This window comes from Balaenoptera acutorostrata, chromosome 19 (genome assembly GCF_949987535.1).
Source record: "Balaenoptera acutorostrata chromosome 19, mBalAcu1.1, whole genome shotgun sequence".
NCBI classification, from domain to species: domain Eukaryota; kingdom Metazoa; phylum Chordata; class Mammalia; order Artiodactyla; family Balaenopteridae; genus Balaenoptera; species Balaenoptera acutorostrata.
Window position 1 is genome coordinate 14,691,850 of NC_080082.1, and position 15,270 is coordinate 14,707,119.

The window sequence follows — 15,270 nt, forward strand, 5'->3', positions numbered from 1 at the left end:
AAAAACATAAATATTTCATTTTGAAGTCAATTTATCAATATTTTCCCTCATGGTTGGTTTCTGGCTTTCATCTGATGCTTAGAAAGGTTTTCTCCATACCATGAAAATAAAAAGATTTACTCATATTTTTTCCTTAAGGAACTCTTTATTGTTTTTCCTCTTTACAAAAGTGATGCATGCTTGTTGTCAAAAGTAAAAGGGCAATAAATTAATTTAGGTAGGTAGTATCTTTATGAGTTTTTCTATCTAAGAACAAGGTATCACTCTCTCTCCCCCCCCCATTTATTTAACTTTCCTTTTGTGCCCCTCAGCAGAGATTTATAATTTCTCCACATAGGTCCTACTAAGTTTATATCTAGAAAATCAACTTTTCTTGATGCTGTTGGGAATGGGATATTTTCTTTAATTATATTTTCCATTGGTTGTTGGTATAAAACAAACTATTTATTTTTGGATGTTATTTTAAAACTGGTTGTCATTCTTGATCTAAAATTGAATAAAATGGAAAAGATTTGTTTCCTTGTGAAGACTCTGCCATATCCATTTCTCTCTCAGGGTTTTCCACCAGGGTGAATCTGAGGATACTTGATCTAGTTCAGCATTAACCTTGACAGTTTTCTACATCCTTCTCATTAGGACTTTCCTTCACTATGGACACTCTGATGCTGACTAAGTTGGAAGCTAAACCTAAAGGCTTTCCCACACACATTACACACATAGGGTTTCTTCCAAGTATGGACAGTCTGATGTATAATACAGTCAGAACTATAGCTGAAGCCTTTGCCACACTCCACACATCTGAAAGGTTTCTCCCCAGTGTGGCTTCTCTGATGCCGAATTAAATGGGCATTAACGTGGAAGGCTTTTCCACACTCCTTACATTGAAAGGGTTTCTCTCCAGTATGGATTCTCTGATGTACAATATAGTCAGAACTACAGCTAAATGCTTTCTCACATTCCATACATTTGAATGGTTTCTCCCCAGTGTGTATTCTCTGATGCCTAGTTAGTTTGGCATTGATGCTGAAGGCTTTCCCACATTCCTTACACTGATAAGGCTTTTCTCCAGTGTGGATTCGGTGATGATCAACTAGGTTTCTTTTAGAAGTAAAGCATTTCCCACACTCATTACATTCAAAGGGCTTCTCCCCAGTGTGAATCCTCTGGTGCTGCATTAGTTTTGCATTAACGTTGAAGGCCTTTCCACACTCATTACACTCATAGGGCTTCTCCCCGGTGTGGATTCTCAGATGCTGCCGAAGCTGGGAGTTACACCTGAAGGCTTTCCCACATTCTTTACACTCATAGGGTTTCTCACCTGTGTGGATTCTCTGGTGCTGGATTAACTTCCCTTTGATGCCAAAGGCTTTTCCACATTCAGTACATGCATAGGGTTTCTCTCCTGTGTGAATTCTTTGATGCTGAATGAGTTTTGCATTATTACTAAAGGCTTTTCCACACTCCTTACACTGATAGGGTCTCTCTCCAGTGTGGATGCTCTGATGCTGCCTAAGCTGGGAGCTGCACCTGAAGCCTTTCCCACACTCATTACATTCATAAGGTTTCTCTCCAGTGTGGATCCTCTGATGTTGAATTAATTTTGCATTAACATTGAAAGCTTTCCCACAGTCATTACACTCGTAAGGTTTCTCTCCAGTGTGGACTCTCTGATGTGTGATATATGCAGAACTGCAGCTAAAGCCATTACCACACTCCTTGCACTGATAGGGCCTCTCTCCTGTATGGATTCTCTGATGCCTACTCAGACTCCCGTTAACGCTGAAGGCTTTGCCACACACCTTACACTGATAGGGCTTCTCCCCACTGTGGATAGTCTGATGTGTGATATAATGGGAACTGTAACTGAAGCTTTTTCCACACTCTACACATTTGAAGGGCTTCTCCCCACTGTGAAGTCTTTGATGCCAAATTAATTTTGCATTAACGCTAACGGCTTTGCCACACTCCTTAGGTTGATGGGGCTTCTCCCCAGTGTAGCTATCTTGATCCTGATTAAGTTGAGAGTTACACCTAAAGCTTTCCACTAATTCTTCACATTTGAAAGGTCTTTCCCCAGAATTAATTATTTCATGTTGAATAGGTTTTGTGTCAAAGCTGAAGGCTTTCTCCAATCCTGTACACTCAGGGGGCTGATCTCCAGCAGAGATGGTATGACACTGATTCAAGTTTGGACTTTGCCTAAAGAAACACTCCTCCATGGGGCTTATATCGTCTTTCACTGTCCCATCAATGACACTCCTGTTTTCTTTCTCCATACTTCCTACTGAGTGGACTTCCTGCTGTTTCTCTAGAATATAGGTTTCTGAAAAGTCTGTTTCCTGGGACGAGTTCCTTTGAAGTTCAAATGATGTATTATGTTTTTCTTCATACATTTCCTCTGTCAAATTATTGTCAGTCTGGATGTCAATATTTACTATAAAAAACAGAAAACATAAAATATCATGTAAGAACCATGTTAGAAAAAAAAGAAGAACTGTGATAGAAAGAAAAAAGGATCAGGGTAATCGCGGGGGGGCTCTTTAAAATCACCAGACTAGGTCAAAGAATCTAAGATTCATCCATAAGGTGGAATAACATGCAGCTGTTATAAAATGAAATAAATGTATATGTACTGACATGAAAAGATGTCAAAGATACACTGTTAAGTGGAAAAACAAGTTGAGAAATGGTATGTAGAGTATCTTCCACTTGTGTAAAGGAGAGTAAAAAGGGCTGACATAAACACATATATTTGAATATGCCTAGAAAACTACTGCAAGAATACACAAGAAACTGAGCAAACTGGCACAGGAAGTTTGGGAGACTTCCCCACTGCTCCCACTTTATGCACTTTTTATACTGTTTTGACCATGTACCAATATTACAAATTTTAAAGTAATGATTTTAAAAGATCACCAGTCTCTAAACCAATAACCAGTAACAAGAAGGTTGAAAGTGACAGCAGTGGAACAAAATTCTAGGTCTTATCTGCCAGATCAGCATTCTTTCCATCACACCATACTTTACTACACTCTGCAGTTTCTATTAATAAAAATGGAAACTGCTTAAGAAGGAGAAGGCACAGAATCCAATAACATGTGGCAACAAGGGATGGCAGGTATTAGCACTAGGAAGCAAATGGGAACAAATCTTGTTTCTATTGTTAGAACTTGAACTCTAGGCTTTCCAAAACTTCTCCTTTCACTTCTTTTTTCTCTACTTCAGAAAGGCTCTGTTCAGGCCCATTTGATCCCTTTGATCCCATCTCTTCCCACCCCTCCAGAACACTGCTGCATTCTCCTTGCCTTTCCTTCTACCTCTTCCCTCAATCCTAAAATTGGTCACTCCCTAAAATTCTTTCTGTAATCTTATTAGTCTTTCTATAATCCCATAGTCCTAGTAGAACTAATGATCTCTACATTTATTCTCAAATTTCTCAAAATTGGCCCCAAAATGCTTCCTTTATTTTTTCATCTCTCATCTCTCCTCAACCACATGTAATATGCCCCCTACCCCAGTATTTCATTATAATTGTCCTCAACAGACCCAAATGACCTGGATTTCCCTAGCAACCATTTTCAAAATAATATTGGTCTTTTCCTGATTATAGAAATAATATTCATCTGTAGTATCAGAAACGTACAAAGAAAAAACTCAAATTACCTGGAAAATTTTTTTAAAAATCAACTCTACTGACATGGGTCTTGTGCCCTGTGATTTCCCCTTCTGCCTGCCTAGAACCCATTTGATTCCCAGCCCCAATTAACCTACATACACTGACTAGATCAATGTTTCTATCCTCAGCTGACATCATGATGGGTTGTTCAAAGACTTCAGGACTGTCTGCTGCCTATAGAACGAAATCCAGACTTCTTTGACTAAGAATCTCCACAATATCACTTTCATCCCCCTCTATATGTCAAGCACTTTAAGCTCTCCATTTCCAAAACATGTCTTCCTTGGTCAGTGAACATATGGTTGAATGATTACAGGGAACAAAAAGCCACTGAAACCATCTTTTTAAAAAAGAGGATTCATCAAAAGGATGCAAGAGTATCTTATGGGCTCCAAAGGCAGGAAGTAAAGCTGGGCCTCATGGGAGATGGGAAATCACCTGGCAGCTACTCTGCATGAGCCAATGAGAACCTCACTATTTCAAGAGTGGTCTGGGAACCAGAAGCACTGGCATTACCTGGGAACTTAACAGAAATGCAGAATCTTGGCCCTGCCCCAAACTAACTGAATGACAATCTGCACATCTGCAAGACGCCCAGGTGATGCGTTTGTTCATCTTTTGAGAAGCACCAAATTGATAGCATTACTTCCTCCCACCTTATTTCCTACAGCTTATTATATACAGCTTTCTCACCCCCAAAATAATAATAATAATAATAATAATAATAATAATAAAAACAGAATTTAACTGAGCACACACTATAAGCTAGGCACTTGGTACATGTTATCTCATTTTATCATCAAACCTAGCACCATTACCTCATTTTATAATTATTATTCCATTATCAAGGGTGAGAACACTAACTCTTAGAGAATGCAGATAATTGACCTGCTCAAAGTCACACAACTAGGAAGTAGTACAGTTGGGATTGGAACTCAGAAAGTCTACTCCAAAGTCTAATAAGTGAAAAGACTTTTAATTCTGTAACCTTTACATTAAGTGGACAGTGCTTAGAAAGTAGCAAGGACCCAAAGAAAGTACTGAATCCATTCATTTTGTCTGAGAAAGGTAGAATTCCAAAATTAGGATTGAAAATAATTACAATAAAGCATTTGAAAAAGATCTCTTCTTGGAATTAGAAAGAAAAAGCAAACTATGAAAATAGTCAGAAAGGTCTCAACTGTTCCCATCTCTAGAAATCATCAAAAATTATTTAAATGGGGCTTCCCTGGTGGTGCAGTGGTTAAGAATCCACCTGCCAATGTAGGGGATACGGGTTCGAGCCCTGGTCTGGGAGGATCCCACATGCCGCGGAGCAACTAGGCCCGTGTGCCACAGCTACTGAGCCTGAGCTCTGGAGCCCGCGAGCCACAACTACTGAGCCCATGTGCCAAAATTACTGAAGCCCGCGTGCCTAGAGCCTGTGCTCCGCAACAAGAGAAGCCACCTTAGTGAGAGGCCTGCGCACCGCAGCCAAGAGTGGCCTCCACTCTCTGCGACTAAAAAAAAGAAAGCCCGTGCACAGCAACGAGGGCCCAACGCAGCCAAAAATAAATAAATAAATTAATTAAAAAAAAAATTTAAATGCTACTCTGTATGGTTAGCTAATAAATGTGGCACGCTTATATGTTGCTAAAGCTGACTTTCTTCCTAAAGGGTTAAACTTTCCAGCATAATGGGCAATGTGTGCCTCCTTACCAGTCCAGAGGCCCTGGGGGCCTGTGCCTGTTCCAGAGGCCAGTGGAGATGGGCCCTCCAGCTCACCTCCTCCCTCCAGCTGTGAGATCACAGTAGGTTTGAGAAGGGGAAATCCTGTTTTGGGGAAAGGAAATAGGAAAGATAGGTGAATAATCTCCCACAGCTGATTTCCTAAACCTCTTCTCAGATTGTGTCAGCAATGGGGAGGGAAGGAAAGAGCCCCAGAGGGTCCCGTGCCTAAGAACTATGGGAAAGTGGCGGGGGGTGGGGTGGGAGGAAGAGGCTTGAGAAGATGCGGGAGGAGTTGGGGAGGGCCCGGACTGTGAGACCTCATGCAGGGCAAACAGGGAGATTCTGCCTAAAGGGATAGGTACCATTTTTTGACCGGGACCTAAAATATTACAAGTACACCGAGATCCTTGGAAACACTCAAGAGATCCAGGTAGGGTGAAGAGGAACCTGAAGGTAATGCTGTAAAACAGGAAGTTACTTTTTTTCCACCCTGTGTCCAAAACACAGCCTCTATCGGGTGGATCAAGAGTGCACACCAGTCCCAGTAAAGTCCTATATTGGCCCAAAAAGGGCTTGGGGTTCACCCTTCCTAGCAACCCCGGGTCTAGGGGATTAGGAATCAGCCCCTGGGGTTCCCACTCAGTAAAGGATTACCAGAGGCCCCACCTGCAACCAGTAAGGGGAAAGGAAGCCAGGAAACCCTAATCAGCAGAGTCTGAGTCCCCGGGGGAGAAAGGCCTTACCCAGGGAGGCCATATTCCCATAATTCTCCAGCATCACATCCCTGTACAGAGCCCTCTGTGCAGGGGACAGGCCATCCCACTCCGTCTGGGTGAAGTACACAGCCACATCCTCAAAGGTCACCGACTTCTGAAACAACAGGTTCCTGCTGCCCTAGGGGCCAATTCCATGGCTCATGCCCTAGGTGAGGGGCAGAGGGCAGTATGAGGGCTTGAGGAGGGGCTTGTGAAGAGCACAAAATTAATAACAGGGGGAAAGATTTGAGAAAAACACTTGGAAGGTAAAGCATGGAATATCTGACTTGGCTCACAGCAGAGAAACCTCATGCCATATTTCACACTTACAAAGGATGACATAAGTTGAGATGAAAGAAAAAAACCTCCCATGACCAAGTTCCCCTAATGCAACTGTTTTCTTTCAGTCAGGCCATGCCCTCACTGGTGGAAGCAGCTCTGGACCCACCCAGAGGCTTTCCCACTTCCTCGCCCTCGCCCTCGCCCTCACCCTCAAGCCGCGCCCAAAGAACAGCCATGGCTTCCATCTCACCCAGCCCCACCTGATTTCTATCATGGACCCCCTACAAAAGGCTGCATAGCCTCTGCTTCAGCGCCTTCAGTAGAGGAAGCTCAGTGCTGCCCAGATCGGCTGGGCACCGCGGAGGTGGAGGGAGGGGTGAGAGCAGGCAGCCCATCCTGCTTCCAAATGGCTCTCGCTGAAAACCCATTTTCTGTTACCCTCTCCCAGTCAAGCCTCATCCTGTCCGACTTCACCCAAGACTTCACTGTCTCTCCATGGAGGTTTGGGAAAGAAGGGAGGTCAGCCAACTTTTCAGCTGCTCCTCTGCATCACTCGGCACTCAGCACTCAGCACAGGCTCCACCATCAGGGCTGATGGCTGACCCGCTCCCAGGCCCACCTCCTCCCCTCTGGGCAGCTGCCACTTCTGGCTGCTCTCGCTCTACCCACCTCGGCCTTCTGTAACAACCTTGGGGACACACTGGCAGCGATTTGCCTCTCAACTGCTCCCTGCCAGGACCTGTCTTGCTTGATTCTACTGGCCTCCACCCATCAACAATTCTAGTCCAACTTGTGGGCACTTCTGTGAGTCATTCATCGTGTGACTTGGATAAGACAAGAAATTCTCTGTACAAAATTAAATGCCTTCACTGTCGCCCACCATCCCCTTTTAGCCCACAACTGGTGCCTCCTCCTTATTTCAAACCTCAGCTGGTGTCACCCACCACCATCTGCACAGGAAAGAAACCTGGGGATTCGTTCCTGACTCCTCCCTCCCCCTTACCCCACCCCAATCTTTTGACTCTTCCTCCTAGAGATTTTTATGTTAAGCATTACTTGAATTGGATCTCCCTCTTTAGCAACTACTTGCCTTAATGAAGCCTATGTCACCTACACCAATAGGACTCTTTGTGAAGTGGTCACCTTGCTTTTAAATCTCCCCTCAAATTATTCCCCACACAGCCATCAGAAACCTGACCACGTTAACTTCACTGGCTCCACACGTGTCATAGGGCTGAACAGTTAAGTCACACAATGACAAGTCACTTCACTCCCCTTTGCCTTTGTTTCTTTTGTGGTAGAATGAACACAACACAGCGCCTATCTCCCAGGGCGGCTGTCAGGACTAAGTGATCCATGTAAAGTGCTTAGTATGGTGCCTGCAGCATAGTAAGCCTCAAATGGTGTAACTGGAGTTACTGTGACTATGATTATTCCCAAACTGTAGCCCATGGAGGTCCATGGATGAGCATCAGGGGGTCCATGAAATCCCTGAAATCATATGGAAATTTTCGTTTGCATGTTATTCTGGGGGAGAGGATCCAGAGCTCTTATCAGTGACCTAAAGCTTGGCCACTGCACCCCAAGCCCTGAGAGCCTCTCCAGGACACAATGAGACACAGGACTTCCTGTCTTTTTTCCCTCCCTTGATCCCACTCCCCTTATGTCCCCTTCCCCTGGAATTAGAGGCACAGCCATTCTTTATGTGGATCTGGTCCTGCTATTCCTCTTTACCTACACCCCCCTCCCTGGAATCCTAGTCCTCTGCTATCTTCTTCCATTCATGGGCAGCTTCCATGTCTCTCATTCACCAAAGCCCTCTGCTGGGGGAGCAAAGCAAACTGGTGTGCAGAAGACTACACTTCTGCCTTCCAGACACTTCTGTCTTCCCTGTCCTGGTCTCTGGCCCCTATCCCTCCATATCACCGCTCTTCCCACAAGCTCCAGTCCGGCAGGCAGAAGCATGGAGGGCCCCTCCAGCTTTCATAGCAAGGCTCACCAGATTCCCTTCTCAGTTTTCTTCAATGTGAAACTGCTCAGAGGAAGAGCTGAAGGACCCACAGCTCACCTGGGGCCAGGCTGTCAGGAGCATGGCTGCCATCACCTGGTCTCCCTCTCAGAGAAGGACTGGAGCTGAGGGAAAACAGGGGGACAAGTGTGAGACAAGCCACCCCCACCATGAACAATACAGCCCCTCACAGAAGATCTGAGATGCAGGCAGCTAGCATCCAGACAGAAGTGCGAGCAGGAGCTGCCATGGGAAGAAAGGAGTGATCTTGTCACTGGCTCTGCGCCCAGGGCTCCTCCTAGCCATGATGTTGATGCTCACTGCCAGGAACCCTAGGATTTTTACAATTCTGACACATATCATACACACACAAGAGTGTGCATAAAATGCAGGTAGAATCTAAAGAATAATAAAACAAAGACTGGTGTAGCAACACGATGCTCTAAACGAGCATCCCTCTCTATTATACTGTAAGAGAAGCCAGGCTGGAGGGCCTGCAGCCCCAGCACATAGGCCTCAGTCAGGCCCCAGGGAGGCACCTCCTGGAGAAAGGGACAGCTGCTCCCTCCCATATGCCCATTCCCTCACACAGCTGACTGCCCTCAAGAGTCCTGATACCTCTGTAGAAATCTTGGGAGGTTAGGCTCCTGCCCGGGCCAGGTTTACCGTGAGGAAGCTAGGCCACAAGTGAGGTACCAGGCTGGCTCCTCATACCTTCCAGTCTTCTGATGGGAAAGAAGCCAAGGCCTCAGCTTCCTGAGAGAGGGGGTCACTATAGCATCCAGGGTCCCATGACCCAGCACTCCTTGTTCATTGTATTCAAGACCACATGGACCGGTTATTTTCTGATTTTTAGTGCTCCCAAAGTCAGTCTTGAAATTTTATATTTTCCTAAAATATTGTCTATATCTTCCAGAATTTAAACTTGTGTAGAATTGTGGGAAACAGTGGCTCATGATTTTTTTCATTTCCTCCATACCTTGAGGTATACCTTGCTTTTCCTACTTCTTCTTTGAATATATATACTCTCTAGACCTTTTAGCCTTAGTTAATGTTATGGACTGAATGTGTCCCCCCAAAATTCATATGTTGGAGCCCTAATTTCCAATGTGACTGTATTTGGAGACAGGACCCATGAGGAGGTAATAAGGTTAAACAAGGTCATAATCTGATAGGGCGGGTACCCTAATAAGAAGAGGAAGAGTCTCCAGAGCTGTCTCTGCTGTGAGGACACAGTGAAGGCAGCCACTTGCAGCCTCACCAAGAACCAAATCGTCTGGTACCTTGATCTTGGACTTCCAGCCTCCAGAACTGTGAGAAATAAATTTCTGTTGTTTAAGCCAGACAGTGTATGATATTTTGTTATGGCAGCCCAAGCAGACTAATAACATTAGGCTGAACCATGGTTTATCTAGTTTAATGTTGTTTTATTTTCAAAAAACCAGCTTTTCTATTTAGAACACCACTCCCTTTTCTACCTGTTTGTTTGGTTTTTTAAAATTAATTATTTATTTTTGGCTGCGTTGGGTCTTCGTTGTTGCGCTCAAGCTTTCTCTAGTTGCAGTGAGCGGGGGCTACTCTTCGTTGTGGTGTGTGGGCTTCTCCTTGTGGTGGCTTCTCTTGTTGTGGAGCACAGGCCCTAGGCACACGGGCTTCAGTAGTTGTGGCACACAGGCTCAGCAGTTGTGGCTCACGGGCTCTAGAGCACAGGCTCAGTAGTTGTGGCGCACAGGCTTAGCTGCTCCACGGCATGTGGCATCTTCTCAGACCAGGGCTCAAACCCGTGTCCCCTGCATTGGCAGGCAGATTCTTAAGCACTGCACCACCAGGGAAGTCCCTCTACTTGTTTTCTTGGTGTCTTTTTTTTTTTTTTGGCTGCATTGAGTCTTTGTTGCTGCGCACGGGCTGCGGAGAGCGGGGGCTACTCTTCGTTGCAGCGCGCGGGCTTCGCATTGTGGTGGCTTCTCTTGTTGCGGAGCATGGGCTCTAGAGTGCAGGCTCAGTAGTTGCGGCACATGGGCTTAGTTGCTCCACAGCATGTGGGATCTTCCCAGACCAGGGCTCGAACCCGTGTCCCCTGCATTGGCAGGCGGATTCCCAACCACTGTGCCACCAGGGAAGCCCCCTCTACTTGTTTCTAATTAAGCTCTGCTTTTTAAAATTTGTTTCTTTAGCTCCGTACGAAGACACCTTATGTACCTCACCAAATCCTCTTGTCCACTCTTAGTCCAGTTCCAGAGGCTTTGACCAGCTTTGCACAAGTACAACCTACAAATGCCTCCTCAAGGGTCTACACCACACATACCTGGCTCCTGCCCTGGGGCTTCTCTGTCCTGTGTGGGACATCTGCGGACACCTGCTGGGTCCTGAAGGACAGGGGAGTTAATGCCTGTGATGCTACCACTGACCAACAGGAGACAGAGGTCAGTGGATAAACGTTTCCCCCTTTAGTCCCCCACGTGGGCAGCCATGAGATTCCAAGGCTCCTCAAAGATCCTGCAAGTCAGAGCACCAGTCGCCTGTGGAGGGGCCAGCCTGACAGCGCATCCTTGTATTGGCTGTCCCTCCTTCTCCATTTCACTCTCCTTGTCTTTCACTCTGACCCTGGGACTACATTCCCAAATAAACTGCCCACACGCAAATCTCTGTCCTATGTTCTGCTTTCGGGGGAAGCTAGACTACAAAAAGCTTTTTTCTACCTTCTTGAGGCTACATGATTCATTCATTTTCATTCTTCCTGTGTAGCAATCTAAACCTATAAATGTTCCTCTGAATACATTATTCCCTACATTCCAGAGGCTCTTCATATTTTAATTACTATTTTATAACTCGTCAGCAACTGTGTTTTGTCTCTGGACAAAGAACTGTTTAGGATAATTTGTTGTTGTTAATTTATTCTCTGGCTTTATTGCATGGTGTTTAAGTAACCTGATCTATTTACTTCTGCTTTACAGATTTTTAGAGGTTTTTTTTTGTGGCTGCAGTGTCCATTTAAAAAAATATTCCATGGATGCTTAAAAAGAAAACTTATTCCAACATAGATGGACCTAGAGATTATCGTACTAAGTGACGTAAGTCAGAAAGAGAAAGACAAATACCATATTATATCACTTATATGTGGAATCTAAAATATGACACAAATGAACTTATCTGTGAAAGAGAAACACAGACATAGAAAACAGATTTGTGGTTGCCAAGGGGGAGGGCGGTGGGGGAGGGATGGACTGGGGGTTTGGGACTAGGAGATGCAAACCATTACATATAGAATAGATAAACAACAAGGTCCTGCTGTATAGCACAGGGACCTATATTAAGTATCCTGTGATAAACCATAATGGAGAAGAATATGAAAAAGAATGTGTATATATATATGTGCATATACATACATAAATGAATTACTTTTGTGTACAGTAGAAATTAACACAACATTGTAAATCAACTGTACTCCAATAAAATAAATTAAAAAAAAGACAACTTATCCTGTGATGGAAGAACATATAATCTATCTGAATCTAATAAATCAACTCTACCAATTTTATTATATAGATTTTTCTCCATAACCCATGATTACTTTTATCTAATTGTTTAGAGAGCCAGTAAAGAGTGAACTCTCACAAAACACTGAGCCCTTATGTATCATGGGAAAAGCCTTTCAAATCTTTAAGAAATGAATAATTCTAACACTATTTAAACTGTAGCAGAGAACAGCAAAATACGTTTCCCAGCCCTTTTTATGATGCCAGCAAAATACGGATACAAAAACCATAAACTAGTCTCATTTATGAATACTGATGCAAAAATCCTAAATATTGAGGACTAGACTCCGGTAGTTCCTTAATGTGACATATCATGACTAAGAGGGATCATCCTATGAATGCAAGTAAGGTTCAATATTAGCACAGATTGTACTTTTCCACATTAATAAATCAAAGAAAAACATACTCTCCATCTCAGTGGATGTCAAAGGTGTTGGATAAATTCAATATTCATGCCTAAATTTTAAAACTTATACCCTAGGGAAACTCTCATATGTAGGTGATATACATACAAAATTATTCATTATCAGCAGTATTTTAATAGCAAAAAATTGGAAACAACTCACATGTCCACTGAGAATACACAAATAAGCTGTCATACCATTTTTACAATGGAACATTACCCAGCAGCAAAAATGAATGACTCACAGCTACACACACAATATGGATGAATTTAGGAACATAATATTGAGCTATGCAAGTCCCAGAAGACTACAGACACCATGATGCCATCTTCATAAAGCTCAAAAACAAAATTAATCACATTATTTACAGACACATGTATATGTGATAAAATTATTTTTAAAAATATGATTAACACAAATATGATATGTGTTATCAAAAATCAAAGATATTATTAACACAAAATTCAAGTGAGCTGTTACCTCTTGGGGTGAGAATGTGGGAACTGGGTTGGGGAGGAGCACACAGACAGATGCAGCCATATGGGCAGTGTTCTCCTTCTTAATGGTGTGGTGTGTTTAATGGGTGCTCACATTACTACTATGCTCCATAAATGCCATGCTAGTTGCAATCTTCTGTATACATAACATTTAAAATATACATACTTGTCTTATGATATGAAATGATTTTCAGTGTGCAAAAGGTAGTGTGCTATCTTCTGTGTAAGAAAAAAAGGGAGTATAAGAAAATACATCTGTATCTGGTGATTTGTGCAAAAAGAAATAGAAGGAAAAACAAGAAACTAAGCAGAATAGGGGCCTCAGGTGTGGATGGGAAGTAGGTGAAAGGAACCTGGGAACGGAAACAGGATGGAGGGAAACAGAGCAGAAGGAAATGATACTTCTCTGTGCCTTTTTGTTCTGACTTTCATAACCACAGTAATGTTTCACAGATCTATACCTCTATCTATCTATCTGTCTATCTATCTATCTATACATATGTATAAAATCAACCAACCAGAATGGGATGGGGGGTGGGGTGCGACATCCAAAAAATACGAACAACAGTAAATAAGCCTAACTATACCACAGCATAACCACACTGAAGTGGTGGTAAAGAAAAGAACTAAGTAACTCTGCAAAACAGTATTTTAACTAAATTCTGTAAGGCTAAAAAGACCTGTAGCCAAAGACTTCTTGAGGTTGCATGATTTTTAAAATCTATTTTCATTCTTTCCTATTTGGTAATTAAAACCTATAAGGCCACAAAATTTCCTCTGAATACACTACTAGCCACACTTCATGTTTTCATTACTGTTTTATAGTATATTTTTTTGTAAACTTGCTTTCATGAGGGTATGAATGAGTCATTCTGGAACTATTTTTTGTGTATTCTAGGACTAAGCAAATCAGTATATTCTACATTGTAGAAATCATTCCCAGGTCATTGTCATCCCACCGCCCAAGAGAAGTTGGGCCGGGTTACCTTTTGGAACAGACACGGCTCCAGAAGACAGTGCCCTCAAAAGTCGGGCTTCTTCTGTGGCCTGGAGAAGCTCTGCTTTTTCTAATCCCCCACTGGCCTCGATTCACACCCTGTGTTAGGAGGCGGGGCGCATACAGTCCATACTTGAAATGCATAAAACGTGCAGGTAAAAGCCCCTACACGACTTCAGCATGTCAAAAGACTCATCATATCACCTCAGGCCGCTTCACCCCTGCAAATATTCCACCCCCTGGCTGCTCCAACACAAGTTCCCAAAAGGCGAGTAGCATCTTCCCCAAAGTGCTAAATGCTCGGGGCTTCGTGGCTGTGGCAGTAACCCGAGCTTCGCCTTCCACGAGACGGAACGTCATCGGCCACCAAGTCCAAAGCGGGAGTCGAGGATGGGGGGAAGAGCCCCCCCCCCGAAAGGAAACCCACCGCCAACGCAGGGGGAAGGAGCGTCCCAACCGCACCCAGAGCCTCGGAGCCAGGCACCGCCCCCGCCTCCCACAGCCCATACTCACCTCCGCAGCGGGCTGCTCGGCGGCGCGGCCGGAAGTGCGTCACCAGGCCCCGGCCGAGCCTCTCTAGGAGCAGCTTCGCTCCTTCTCGGCGGTGCTCTGGCCCCGCCCCCTGCAGCCGAAGCCCTGGTACTCCGAAGCCTGGCGCACTTCTCCTCGCTGCGCGTCCCAACGAGAAAGCAGTTGCTCCTCGCGGTGAGCTAGGGAAGACAAGAATGTGGCGAGCGCTGGGCCCAAACCAGGGGTGGCGCCAGGGATTTGTATCTTAGTAAAGCTGCAGTGCAACCAGATTTGGGAGTTTCCGGACTGGACGCCTGGATCGAATGCTGTCAAACCCAAGGCCCCCTTTCTGGAACAAATATTTCCTAATGACCAGCGGACTCTCCTGTCATGAAACTCATAGGTAATGGCTTAGAAGATCATAGACAATATAAACAACCTGCATTATAAAAAGTAATGTTATGTGCTAACATTTATGTAATAAAGGAGAAATAAAAGGAAAATTATAATTTAAAATATATATTTCAGAATGTAAATGTTTGGTCGTGACTGGTATAGGAGACCTAATAAGTGGTCACATAATTTGCCTGTACACATAGAACGTGCCTGAATGCCACAGTGCTGTATCTCATATTGGTATGTCAAAAATCACAAGTTGTTATCTAAAATGGTGAGCACAGGGACTTCCCTGGCGGTCCAGTGGTTAGAACTCAGCTCATCCAAGCTGCAGGGGGCACGGCACGGGTTCGATCCCTGGTCCAGGAACTAAGATCCTGCAAGACAGGCAGCAATGCAAAAAAAAAAAAAAAAAAAAAATGGTGATCACAGAATCTTCTCTTGATTATACAGTAGTTATATTTCTGGAGACTCAGCTATGTTAGAACTGTGCAAAAAT

The 15,270-nt window shown here is 44.0% G+C and overlaps 1 protein-coding gene across 9 annotated transcripts; it reads right to left on the reverse strand.

Moving 5' to 3' along the window:
* Positions 1 to 133: 133 nt before the first annotated feature.
* ZNF23 (zinc finger protein 23) lies at positions 134 to 14,425 on the reverse strand. 9 transcript variants are annotated; one of them, XM_057534939.1, is made up of 6 exons: positions 13,855 to 13,931; positions 10,737 to 10,797; positions 8,492 to 8,556; positions 6,130 to 6,256; positions 5,375 to 5,488; positions 134 to 2,434 (listed from the first exon to the last, which is right to left on the reverse strand). In XM_057534939.1, the coding sequence occupies exons 3-6, from the start codon at positions 8,522 to 8,524 to the stop codon at positions 633 to 635; spliced, it is 2,076 nt and encodes a 691-aa protein (XP_057390922.1). In that variant the 5' UTR covers positions 8,525 to 8,556; positions 10,737 to 10,797; positions 13,855 to 13,931; the 3' UTR covers positions 134 to 632. The 9 variants fall into 9 exon arrangements, with proteins under 9 accessions (XP_057390922.1, XP_057390928.1, XP_057390927.1 ...); XM_057534945.1 differs by lacking the exons at positions 10,737 to 10,797; positions 13,855 to 13,931 and adding an exon at positions 14,379 to 14,425 and having other exon boundaries at positions 6,130 to 6,307; positions 8,423 to 8,556; XM_057534944.1 differs by lacking the exons at positions 10,737 to 10,797; positions 13,855 to 13,931 and adding an exon at positions 14,379 to 14,409 and having other exon boundaries at positions 6,130 to 6,307.
* Between the last annotated feature and the right edge of the window lie 845 nt (positions 14,426 to 15,270).